At 43.2% G+C, this 13,859-nt stretch overlaps 1 protein-coding gene across 3 annotated transcripts in view; it reads left to right on the forward strand.

The window, feature by feature from the left end:
* LOC147610928 (silicon efflux transporter LSI2-like) overlaps positions 1-10,584 on the forward strand; it is a 35,549-nt gene extending 24,965 nt beyond the window's left edge. The window contains exon 4 of one of the 3 annotated variants that reach the window (XR_015263925.1): positions 9,955-10,090. Coding sequence is in view for 2 of the 3 variants with exons in the window: in XM_086785588.1 (XP_086641714.1) it covers positions 9,955-10,217 (263 nt within the window). In the remaining variant the exon portion in view is untranslated. Of the gene's footprint in view, positions 1-3,699; positions 6,592-9,954 lie in introns of those variants that run through there. The other 2 variants (XM_086785588.1, XM_086785589.1) reach the window with 2 other exon arrangements.
* Positions 10,585-13,859: the final 3,275 nt, after the last annotated feature.

The raw sequence follows: 13,859 nt of genomic DNA on the forward strand, positions 1-13,859 counted from the left end.
CCTGGAGAATGCGGTCCTCATAGTTATCAAGACGGAAGGTGTGGAGGAACGTGTTCCTCAGAGTGGTCGAGTCTCCAAAGTGGTTGGTTGGAAATTGACTGAACCACTCGTCTGTAGAGCCTTGGAGAGTGGATGGAAAGAGCACCAAGAAGGCATCCCCCTGCTCAAGGCCCCGGCTCTTGCAGATGGAGATGAACTGTCGGATGTGGTCATCCACATCCTCAGTGGATGATCCTTTGAAGGTTGAAAGCTTGACATTGGCTCGGCCCAGCACCGTGGAAAGGGGTTCTACGCCATGAGGATTGGTTGGACTAGAAGGGTTGGCTTGGCCTCCCACATTGTTACCGAGGGTGGGATTACCAAGGTTAGATGCCATAGGAAGAGGTGAAAGATGGTCCCTAGGTGGTACGTAATTTAATCTCTTTCGACTATAGCAGCGTATTGAGAGAGGACTTTTGGATGGGCTGACGGGACTACCACGGGAGCGTGTATTGGACATGCGAAGAGGACGCAGCACAGAGAGAAGGGTGAGCTAATAGGACTCCCAGTTTCGAGAGTCCCACCGAGCGTGCCAAATTTTAGTGTACCTGTAGTTGGTAGTTGGCTGCTGGGCACACTAAGTGGTGGCTCTTCTCTGGACAGTATGTCCGGAGTCCTTGATGCTCACAGTGTGATACAGTAGACACTATGGAGCGGAACGCAACACAAACAACAAGATTGCAAGACGAACAAGAACACTTGCACTACTCCAAGAACACTGTTACATGTCCTTGACTGTACCGTGCACACTCAGCAGAGGTCACAATGAAGAGGATGACACACATCTTAAGTTGATGACAAGTGATTGCAGAACATAGGCTACAAAGTGGTATGAAGGATGAGCATGAAGGATGTCCGATGATGGGTGAGGGATGAAGGATGAAGGATAAAGGATGTCCTCCAGGATGAGTCGAGGGACCATATAAGCAGTTCGGCGAGACGGGTTGAGTCGGTGGAGTAGGTGGCCATAGTTACCGCGGAACGGGAACGTTCCGGGAACGTCGGATGCTAGAACGGGAGCGGGAACGGGAACGGGAACGGGAGCGGATCGGGAACGTCGCGGAACGCCACGTCATATGACATGTCAGCATATGACACAAAAAAATGTAACTTTTTGTATACGGATAGCCAAATATGCTTCCTAATATTTGCTCCCCCAAGACATGAACATACATTTCTGCAAGCAAAACACACCCCTCCAATTTTTATTTTTATTTTTATTTTTATTTTTTATTTTTTTTTTGCGGAACGTTCCGACGTTCCGGGAACATGCCTTCGCCCGGAACGGCGTTCCGGCGTTCCAGGAAGGCGGAACGACGTTCCGTGGTAACTATGTAGGTGGCATCTCCTATCTTTGGTGGATGCTCTAAGGTGGCAGCCTTTGGTAGAATCTCCTATCTCTAGGAGATGCCGTTGGAGTGTCGGTCGGTGCCTTCAATGCCGGTGTACGCTCTTTGTGTCCGTTGGGGTGCGCCTCCGCTTCGGATGGTCCCGAATGCTCGACGCCTTCAGGTTGACTCATTGTGGCGGTGTGACAATGTTACATTGTTACAGTGTGGCGGTGTGACACTATCACATTGTTATGGTGGTTCATCCAGTGTGGGCACCCTTGGTGGCTACACAGCCGACAGATCAGTCTAATGATGAGGCAATTGTGGATGATGCAATGGATGAGGAAAGGGCAGCCATACAGGCATCCAAGCATATGTCAAAATGGCTGGTGCAAATATTGCGAGATAGCAACTTATCTACTCCTTTGCCCAACAGGACACGTGCAGGTTCTCATCATGCATCTCATCCTTTCGTGGATCATGCTCTCATTGCAAGTATATGCAATGAAGAGTAACTTGTTTCCTTTGAGAAAGCATAAGAGAATGATCATTGGATGCAAGCCATGCATGATGAGTACGACTAAATCCTCAAAAATGACACTTGGTATAGATTTGCCTTAAGGTAAAAAGACCATTGGTACGAAGTGGGTTTATAAGCTTAAGCGTAAAGCTGATGGTAGCGTTGACTGCTACAAGGCAAGGCTTGTTGCAAAGGGTTATGCTCAGGAGAAGGGCATAGATTATGACGAGACCTTTTTCCTGACGTCTCATATGACTACAATTTGGTGTATTATTGCATTAGCAATGCATCATGGATGGAATGTACATCAGTTGGATATCAAGACTACCGTCTTTACTGGTGATTTGCATGAGGAGGTTTACGTATCTGAGCCTCGTGGTTTTGTTCAGAAGGGACAAGAGTTTAAAGTATGCAAGTTAAGAAAAGCTTTATATGGCCTTAAGCAGGTTCCGAGAGCATGGTATGAGGAGAAGATAAATGCATACTTGTTTGCAAATGGTTTTTGTTACCACCTATGTAAAGAGGAGTAAGGATTGTTCATTAGTCTCGTTTTATACATTGATGACATGCTTCTCATAGGCCCTAATGAGGAGAAGATTTCAGTCTTCAAGGTTGAATTACATCATGTGTCATTTGAGATGACAGATTTGGGCTCATTGCATTATTATTTGGGCATACAGTTTATGTAGCAACGTGATGATGGTATTGTGATGTTGCAGTCAAAATACATACAAAGACTACTTACATGGTTTGGTCTTGAAGATTGTAAGCTTGTTGCTGCACCAGTAGAGACAAGTGCTAGGCTCAATCTCTAGGAAGCAGGTGAATCATTTGATGCATCACTTTACCAGTAAGTTGTGTTGGTTGCCTCATCTATTTATGTAATACGAGGCCAGGCAAACATTTAGTTTGTTGTCTCTTAATTGAGCAGGTTTATGGACAATCCTGGAAGTTAGCATTGGCAGACTGCCACGCGAGTATTCCGATATTTATTGGATTCTATGCTAAGGGGGGCGATATTCAGTTACATGCTTTCAGTGACTCTGATTGGGCTGGATGTTATAACACGCAAGTGTCCACTACTGGCTTTTGTCTTCATTTTGGTGATTCATATAGTAAGAAGTTGCTGACAGTGGTGGCCACATTGAGTTGTGATATTGAGTACTAGGCATCTTTTACAATGATTGTGGAGTGTGTATGGCTCAGATGCCTTTTGGCAAATCTTTTTGTTAGTAGTCTCCCACCTACATCTTCATTGACAGCCAAGGTGCATTGGCCGTTGCGAGAAACCCAGTATTCCATGCTCGCACAAAGCACATTGAGGTGCATTATCATTATGTCAGGGAGAGGCTCATTGCAAGAGAGATTAGCTTGGCTTATGTCTCGACACACGACAATGTGGAAGATGTTCACGAAGGCCGTCTCACAAGAGAAGTTCGAAGCTTTTTGTTGCAAAGCTTTGGGGTTACTATCATTTGGGGATTGAGCACATCCACATGATCCCTAGACATGTTCACATCATCACAAGAAGGGGGATTTGTAGCCATTTATATGCTATTGATGTGTAGATGTATGCTAATAATGGGCCAGGGCACTTTTTCCCTCCTTATTAGGAGGTTTTTTCCCGTGAGTGTGTGTACACACTCTTATGAGTGAGTGTTAAGTGATCTTATCATGTAAAAATTTTAGACATATGCAATCAGAATGTCCGTTGCTTTTATTGTGGTCACCTGTGCGGCCATGCCTTCTTCTCAAACTGCTCCTATGCCATCAGTAGAAACTCTAAAGGGAATCATTTACAACATGCAGGTCTGGACAAAGGAAAAGCAAAAGTTGGCTCGATAGGCTCTCATGCAACGAATGTGAAGGATAAAGAAAAACTTGACTCTGATTCATGGCAGACTTCAAAAAAAACAAAAACTCATAGACGGAGGCCTCTTGTCTCTCGTAACTAGACAGAGGGAGCTTCTACATCTACTTCGACTACCTCGGTGCCTGACATTTTGGGCAATATTACAGTAGGAATGATGTGGGCGGCAGTAGTGAGAGGTGATTCATTGTTCACACATGATGTAGAAAATTCGATGTACAAAAATATGGATGATGTTCAAACTGTCGAATGTTCTTTGCATGGTGACTTGGAGCAGTTAGGTTGCCATGCAAGTTGAGGCATAGCCGCTACATTACTTGCATTGTAAATACGTCTATACCAATTAAGTGCTTTACTTACAATATACAAGGCCTTTGTGATGTAAATAAATGGAGACCGTTTGGTCATATGTAAATACTATGCATCCCCATGTGGTTTGTTTGCAAGAACATAATCAGCACTGTTTTGCTGGAAGACAAGGACTCTTATTTGGATATCAAATCTTCTATGCAGGAACTTGAGCTTTTTCAGGCACCCTCGTAGTAGTTGAGCATGAATTACAACCTATATTAGCCTACAATGATCCAAATGGTCATTGGCTTGTGGTGCAATGTATGATTGAAGAAGAGTTGTATGAATTTGCAAGTGTTTATGCTTCACAAACTTCATCATACAGAGCTGAGATGTGGTGCTCCTTGCGTGCATACCCATGGATTTCAAATGCTTTCATCACTAGGGATTTCAATAATTCACCTGACTTTCATGATAACACCTCTTAATGCTCTCATATAATGTCATCTGAAAAGCAAGATTGATCATAATGCTATTTTGCATTACTGGGCACGTTTGGATAGATGGTACCTTCTAAATGCTGCTCAATATGATGCATACACATGTAAGATCATACATTGTGCCTCCCTGATCATTCGCTGGTATGGCTTGGTATGTACTTTGGCATGACTGACAATGATTGTCCCTTACCTCATAAAAGGCTACTTATGATTAATAACAACTATTTGTCGTATGCTCTTTTCACTGATTTGTAACATACAGCTGCACGTCCTCTACTCATGCACATGCAAGAGGATATAGATTTCGCTTGGTCCAGCTTTGTGCAGCGAATGCAAGTTGTGATACAAGACATGGCAGATGGTACATGGGAGAGAATAGAAGACAAATCGAACAAGCAAAAATTGCAATACAAGAGTACATTGAAATCAGCCATTCTTAGCTAGATAACGATGAATAGTAGTTGTTAACACAAGCTGAAATTTGTCTTTGCCATAATGATGAACGTAAGGTTAATAAATGGCAAACTAGGGTGAGACAGAAGCCATTACTTGATAAAGGCTGCTCGTCAAAATCTTTTTTCAAAGGCTTGCATGCTTCTAGTTAAAAACAACGCATTGCAAGTGTCGAAAGAACAGATGGTACTTGGACATGCAGAAAAACATAGCTTGCGGATGCTTGCCATGAATACTTCTCTCGCATTTGTACTACCCCTCTCTCTCCCACTTTCTGAGACTCTTGATGCGCAAGAACTTTTCTTGCAGTAGGTTATTCCTGTCGTTACACGCCAAGAGGCGCCCAAAAAACAGCTATGTGAAGCCATATGGGATTGGCGCCCTATCTCTCTAATGCCAGTCATATATAAATTGGTCACCAAGATGCTTGTTAATAGAATAAAAGGTGTCCTACATGCAGGTTTGCATCTTGTGCAGTATGGATTTGTCCCTCGAAGACAAATCAATACATTTTTGGTGGAGAACTTTCAGCCTCATGGTATCTTGGAAAATTTGTTTGGCAGGGTTGTCCGCTTAGTGCACTTTTGTATGCCATTGCGACTCACCCAATGCTCCTTTATATGGACAAATTGACACGAGATGGACAGCTATATGATCTCTCCATGGCTGATGGTACGCAATTTGTGGGGCAGGCATATATGCTAATGACTCTCTTTTTTCCCAAGAATATAAAGGCTGATGTGAGGACTCTCATGAAAGCTGTCCCTCTATGGTTTGGCTGCAGAATTACATGTAAATTTTCAAAAATCAAAGTTGCTTCCTTTGAAAGATTATGAGTGGCATTAGCTTTTATGGCCTTGTCAGATTCTCCCACCTAAAGAGATAGTTGAGCATTTGGTTATCCCATTGGTTGGAAGTTGTCCCTGAAAGATGAGACTCGATGGGTGATGGCCAAATTGCACTCTAAAATAGAATATTGGAAATTGTCTACATGGCCTCTACTACGATTGCGTATAGTATAGTCAATAATTATCGCGTATGTCCAGTTCTATCTTCCGCTCCTACCTTGGTCGACCGAACAGATTCATAATTTCATGTTCAAAGCAATGGAATGCTTATGGAAAACCAAAGCAGATAGAAAAGGGTTACGTTTGCTAAGGCAAGTGCATGTATGTTCACCTAAAATGCATGGGGGGCTCAATGTTCTTAATAATCATTATCATATACTGGCAAGGAAGGCCACTCTCCTACTTGCATTTATAGAGCAAGCCAAGCCATGGGCACGCATGTTGGGAGCTTTGTGCACTAACATGCAAACAAATGCATATTGACATTGGATCATCAATTATGATGATATAATCTTTGGGCATTTCCATGGTTGTACTCAAGGCTCTCTATAGTGGCATTTCCTGGTACAGCAGTGCAGCCAAGGCTTCTTGATTACTCTTACCACCTCCATGGATTGAAGATCATGCAAATTGTCTCTGGCATATGTCAAAATCTCTTGCTTGGTGGAAAGTTGCATTGAAATGAATTTGGAAGAGTAGATTTCCCCTCAAGCAACGATTGGTTCTATGGAGATGTCTGGTTGGGGTATTGCTAGTGGGATCTCTTTTGGTATGAAGGCGCATTGCCACTGCTTCTTGTAGGCGGTGCTCTCATCCTACAGAGAGTGCCTCACCTTCTGTGGTATTATTTGCACTCTCGGGATTTTCTTGATAATTTGTCCGGACATCTTCAGGCTCGTTTCCGGGGAGGCGTTTCGGTCAAATGTTTTGGCTTTTTGGTTGCCTTTCTCCCCCCCTACCAGACTATACAGACTTCCTTGACTGGACTAGATTCTGGGCATTGTGGACTATCTACCATGCTCGGAATCAGTTGCTCTTCTGTGGAGATTCTGTCTGGTTGTTTGCTTATTTCCGGAGAGCCCTTTTCCAATCCCTCCGAGATTCTCATGAAATCGTGGGACTTTCCTTCTAGAAGTGTTTTCCCACTGTTTCTGAACTGGCTGCCCCAATTTGGGATAGCTATGAATGTATATTTCTTTTTCTCAATGAGACAGTGGTTTCACTAAAAAAAGTAGGTGACCTTATCATGTCACTTCACTCATACTTCATTCATTCTCATCAATTTTCTTTGAGTGTTGTGTTTCTCTGCATCTCTTCTTACTTGCTGCATTCTTTGTGTGTGTTGCTACTTTTGTCTCCATTCCAATGGGAGGGTGCTATCTGCGAAGCTGCAATGATCATGTCCAGTCGTCTGACCCGACCTTGGCGTGGTGGATTGGGCGCTGTAGGAGGCCAGCGGGAGTTTTTTTTTTGGGGGGGTCCCAGGCAGAAGGCCCCATGTGGGTGACTTGACTCACAGATTCTCCTTATGACTCTCCACACCTGGATCCTGAGAAAAATGTGAGTAACGATTGTCAGTGAGAACTACTACCTCGGGGCCATGCCAAGATCTGTGCTAGGGGACTGCTGTTCATGTCATTTGGGGCAGCAGGTAGGTCGCCAAGGCCGACCGGTGGGCTGCCACCTTGGCTCCAATGTTGGCTACTAGCGAGCCTGTTGGGGGCAGGGGGGAGCATCTCGCGTGGCAGTGGTAGGACAAAGGCAGTCTCCTGACTGGTTGCTCCTAGCCCGAGGAGCTGTCCGGAGTGGAGTTGCGCAGGGCCAGCCCTCCACACCGTTGGAATGCCAGTGCGGGCAGGCCCTGCCCCATCTAACGGCATATGAAACATTGTTTGGGGTCCACCCACTGCTGAAATTGAGAAGAGCTTGGCAGCAGGTTGTGGTACGCTCTCGGAGCCGGAAAGCAAAATCCACCTGAATGTAGCCGTTCCCCAGGAACTGGATGTCAGAGATCCGCCCCTGCTCGCTGATCAAAGTTGCTTGCAGGAGGTCCCAAATGAGCCCTTGGTCAGTCGGGAGGGCTCAGGGAGGGTAGGAGACGAAAAGGAAGGCAGAAAAGGGGGTGCAGGAAAGGAAAGCGAGGAGGGGGGGCGCATGGAAAGTCCTCACAGGACCATGCCCTTGGTCAGTCGGGAGGGCTCAGGGAGGTGGAAGACGAAAAGGAAGGCAGAAAAGGGGGTGCAAGAAAAGAAAACCGGGGGGGGGGGGGGGGGTGCGTGGGGGGTGCATGTAAAGTCCTCACAGGACCATGCCCATGGATAATCCGACATAGCACCACTATGGAACAAGATAGAGAACATACCTGAGAAACCATGGTGAGGTTTCCTGAGACCTGAGCGTCAAACATCACGATGCCCGCAGTAAACTGTGGCTAGCAACTCACCACCCAACCATAGGTTCAGTACCTCGAACCACCCCAGCCAGTCACCGCCGATGACTCCAGCCTGGCATCCCATACCACCAGACCGTAGCCACCTGCGCCGACAGCTCCATGGCCATGAGATCTTGCACGTTCTAGAATAGCCGAGGCTACCGCGTGGCTCCTTGATCTCGTGTCTAATAAGTGACCATAGGTCCCTTATTTAGTAATAACCCCGCTATAAGTGGCTTGCTTTTATTTATAAAGCTTTCTTGCTTTATTTATAAGCTTTTAGCCATTATTAGCCCTAGGCTATTAATTAGAAGTTCTTAGCCAATCTAGACCTTGTCTTGCTAACGTCCTTGGCCTACTTGTGAACCCTCCAGGTCCCCACGCCCATGGCTAAGCCTTGACCCTAATTTTGGGTTAACCCTAATCCTAATCCTGGGTTAGTCCACGTGTTCTCCGCCCTAGCCTTGGGCCGGTCGGGATGTAACACCCCGGGATGGGGGGATGTTTTGCGAAGAAGAAAGGGGTGGACAGTGGACGGGGGAAGAGTGAAGGGGAGATGGAATGGCGGGGGGGCTGCACAAACGAGGAGATGGCAGAGGGGAGGGCTGTGCCAAGGTGGAAAGGTCAAGAAGGGGGGCAGAGGGGATGCGCGAAGAGGGGGTGGGGGGCTGTGCGAGGAAGGCTAGGGCAGGAGGGAGGCTACGCGCAGAGGGAAGGGAGGCCTGGGGGGCTGTGCACAGGCAGGGGCAGAGCAAGGTGGGAGGTGATAGAGAGGGATGGAACAGGGAGGGGGTGGGGCCCTGTGCGAGGAAGGCTAGGGAGGCTACGCGTAGAGGGAAGGGAGGCCTGGGGGGCTGCTCGCAGGGAGGGCAGAGCAAGGTGGGAGGCGATAGAGGGATGGAATTGGGGGTGGGGGGCTTCTCAGAGGTGCATGCAGGAGCTCCACCTCGATGTACCCTTTTGTTCTCTCCTTTGCACGTTATCTAAAAGTGTACCAGCATCCAAATGATTGAGCTGGGCCCATGTCACTCGCCTCCTTTAGAAGCTTCTATAAGCACACCTTGATTTAATTCAGCCCTGGACAACATGCATCTGAAGGTGGATATCTTTGAATGCTGGCATAGCTGCCACCAAAAGAAATGACTTAAAGAGGTCACCCCTTGCTTTCTTTCGTGAGGAATTTTAAAGCAATGACTTGACGAGTGTTCACCTCGTTGGTGCATAAGGTGCCTTTTTCTACTAAAGGCCACCAAAGCTCCAGGAATAGTTGTTGTGAAGCAGGCTGTGGTGGTAGTGCACTCGTCAAAAATTCATCAGGGCACATAACCACAATGAAGCATTTTGCAGGGCTGCAAGCTACTGGGTTGGCAGAGTGGGGGCATCTGCCCCCCTAGTGCTACCAGAGAGTCAAGGTATTCTAAGCTACATTCGCTTAAGCATTCACCATATCATAAACATTTGGGTGGATGGCTCACATGGGAAGGCTTTTTGGGCCCTCAAAGAGACATAGCTTCATTGTCTCGAAGGCTTTTTGTAGCTGTACACCAACATATGTGAAGTATATGAGTTCCAAACTGGGACTAATGTTGTTTTTTTCAATACACATACATAGGCTTGCACATGCATAATTATATTGCTTTGGAAATTCTAACACTCGATCTCTTGTTGTAGTGTTACTGATGGGATCACAAGTTGCACAATCTGCGGCCGCCAGTGGTGCGAGTGTGGCAAAAGCATGGCTAATCCTGGCATGGGCAAGCACCATTGCGGGAAATCTAACGTTAGTTGGATCTGCAGCAAATCTCATTGTTAGTGAGCAAGCTATGAAGGCTCAATTCCTTGGCTATGAGCTCACGTTCTTCTCACATTTAGTCTTTGGTTTTCCGTCAACTTTGATTGTGGCTGCCATTGGCCTTCCTCTCATCAGGGGGTGAAGCTTCCTCTCTGTATTTTTCTGGCATCTTTCTTGTATGTAAAGTATCTTAAGCGTTGATTGTACTAATGAAAAACACTAGAAGAACAAATTTAGTCTGCAACTTAGCAGAGACTTAAGATGTAATGACTGATATCCATGGAATTGGCCATGGCCACCCTCTCCTTCATCCTCATCCTCTTCCTTTCTCTTTCTCCAGTTTACCCTGATCAGATTCTCCCAGTAAACCTCCACTCATCATCAGATTGATCAGGGGGGTTGTAGTATTTCAAGCGAAGTAATTGTTGCATTTTGCACTAGATTCTCAAAATGTGTCCCTTGATTATACAAGGGGAGGGCACTCTGCATATTGGAGTTAACTCATGAATTCAACAAAATATTGTTTTTTTCTTTCTGAAATTACAAATCATTGCATACCATTGACGCAAAAGTGTCATACTAGAAAAATATCATATAAAGAGTGATAATAAGACTAAGAGATCTATTCTAGTATTTCCAAAGGCATAAGACTCTTGCCAATGAGGTAATAGCTCAAGTGGTAGAGATGTTTGTCTAGGACCAGCAGGTCTTGAGTTCAAAACCCCACATGGTGCTTCCTTGGCGGCGTCGCCTGCAGGCGGATAAAAAGTGTCTTTGAGTGAGCACCTGCAGGCGGTGAAAAAATGGTAAGGATCTTGGGCCTAAGGCTAGTCAGAGAAAAAAACAAGGCATAAGCATCTTTTTAATGGCTCGTGGTTACTTAAAAGTGATGTACTCATCATTGCAAACTATTGATCTGTGTAAGTGTTATACTACATTAAAAGAGTAATGATAATACTAAAGAGATCTAGTTTAGTATTGACACATGCATAAGCATCTTTTAAGCATTCGGATTGGGATTCATATACAAGCATTTGGCTAGTGGTCATGGTCTATTATATGGCTATGTTTAAGTCATCGACTCAAGTCCTCTAGATATGAAGATGAGGAATGCTCAAAATATATATTGTCTCTTGAATACGTGCTTTAATTTTATAATATATTCACTAGGTGTCTAAAAGATAGGAAGCTTGGTATTGTGACACTTTTTTATTGTTGAAATTATGCATGGTTACTAACTTGTTTAAGTATGAAAATCCCTCTTATAAATAGTTAAGATTAGTTAATGTTGTGAGACTAGATTCTTTAGATGTTTGCTAACCCATGTTATGTGAGGCTGTTTTTGCAGGACTATTCCACATCCTAAAGAGAGTTTGGCTACCTAATCTTAAAGATAGTTTGGCTACCTAATCTAAATAAATAAATATTTAAGTTCATATTTGATAAAATGACTCTCTAAAGCTACGTAACTATGTGACAAGTCATGAGTGTGGGTGTCTAAATCTAATGTAATTTGTGAGGTGGATGTGAAGCATCATACATGGTATGGTTATGCCTTGTACTTTTTTGAATGGGTGATTGAATATCCATAAAAGTTTGATTCTATGTAACCATTTGAATATTAATTTGGGGGTTCCAATAGAAGTCCTTAGGTAAAAGTCTAGATTAAATATCCTTTGGGGGTTAGTGTGCTCAAGTTTTAGTTTGATGCACATAGATAGAGTTGATTTTGGTGATTCCATACAAGCTAGTGAGGTAGCTAGATCTACCAAAAAACTCGAGAGAGTGCGTTTCCTCTTTATGGTGTAACATCAATTTTGATTCATGAGAGAAGTGGAATAGATGAAGGTTGAGTTCCCACTTAGCGGAAATGTATGTGATATGTACTCAAATATCATAGCTATGCAATGCTACATGAATAAGATAACATGTTGAAACTCTTGAAATAGATTGCAGGTTTTAATCAACTCGGAGGCAGGTATTAAGGAACCATCTTTTACTAATTTTCATGAACCATATATCTACCACTAGAACTAAGCATTTCAACTAGATCCTTTTTGGGTTTCTTTATCATAACCATATATGAGTGTACCCATGTGGTTTCACTAATCCAAACTAATCAAATACCAAAGGAATCTAGTACCAACGAACTAGATAGCATGATGACATGAGCTAGGGTGCTAATTTTGGTGAACCACATGCTAGCATTGGTGAATGAGACTGCCAATTTTAATGAACCAGTATGTTAGTACTTGTGAACAAGTTCAACTACAAGTTATCCATTTTTTTAAATTATCTTTCTATATTACATGTGTGCAATGGCTTAGTGTTTTGGTTCTAGGTTGGATTTGTGAGTTTAGTATTTATATTCATTATATTATTCAATTAGTATGTTACAAAAGTGAGAGAACTCATTGTGATCCATTCTAACTTTTAATTCTTCTATCGTTAGAGTACATCAATTCATTCTACCCTTTGGTTAGCCTACAAGTTTATGACTTTGCCACACTCAATGTCAAAAGAATATGTTAGAGGCTAATAAAGAATAGGTATATGGTGCGTATACATAGACCTTAAAGGAAAAAATCCATTTCAATGCATGTTGGTAGTATCATACATTTGCTTTAAGTGATACCTAAATAACCCTAATTCCTTAAATATGGGCTTATTATGTCAATCATGAACTTTTTTTACCTTTGCATAATCATTGCTTATGTATTATTCATGGTGTTGTATTATTCATGATTTCCAAGCTACGCTACATTTTGAGTACTTTTAACCTTCAATACATATATATAATAATTTGAATGTCTCAATATGTATCAAAGGCAAAAAAAAAGGCTATGTAAATAAAATTATATCCATGGTATCTCCTACATAATCTTAGTTTGATTATTCTCTCCCCTATAACTTCTTTCCTTTTGTACTTAATTACATAATAGCAACTTACCAAATGCATGGTTTAAGTGTGGCCTTGTAACTGTGGAATATATGAGACCCTTCATCAATCTTCTAATGCTTTGGATTGGGGTCACTAAGTTCTCAAGCTAAACTTCTTCAAAAGAGCCGTTGTGATAGGAAAGCAGAGTCTTTGGTTGTCCACACTTCTTCAAAAGAGAAGATGTGATACGAAGGTGGAGTATTTGGATCTCCACACTTCTATTCCCAAGATATAAAGAAAGAGACCCAATTACTTCATTTCAAACTCTAAGTGTAAAGCTCTTTTCACTTCAGTCACAAGAGTTTTTCATTACTCCCTCTGAGTTTCAAATCATCTAGAAATAGTAGAAGAAAGGTGATATCTTCACCATCATGCTTAAAATAATCAAAGAGTGTGATCCTCCTCACTCTTTGTGAATCCCATCTTCATCAAATGTGTATTTCTCTTTGAACACTAACTCCTTGAAGCTTTCCTAAGCCCTTAAAGTCTTGTTTTTAACTTGTAAACTCTTTTAAAACCCTCAACTTGTGACATGTATACTTGCTCATCTAGGAAGCCATTCAAGAAAGCCATTTCTTGACATCCATCGATACATGTTTCAAATTGTTTAGTGACCAAAAAGAGATTAATATTATAAAGGTTGTCATCTCTTCCATAGGAGCAAAAGTCTAAAGAGATCAATCAATATTCTAAAGGTTGTCAACTTCTCAATAGGAGAAAAAGTCACCTCATAATCTATGCTACATTTTTTGTCCATATCCTTTAGCCTATCAACTGGGATTTGGACCTATCAATGCTACCATCTGAGTGGTAATTCAGCTATGCACCCATTCGCAGCAGAGA

Source organism: Cibotium barometz, chromosome 48 (genome assembly GCF_041138505.1).
Source record: "Cibotium barometz isolate CiBa-2024 chromosome 48, ASM4113850v1, whole genome shotgun sequence".
NCBI lineage: Eukaryota > Viridiplantae > Streptophyta > Polypodiopsida > Cyatheales > Cibotiaceae > Cibotium > Cibotium barometz.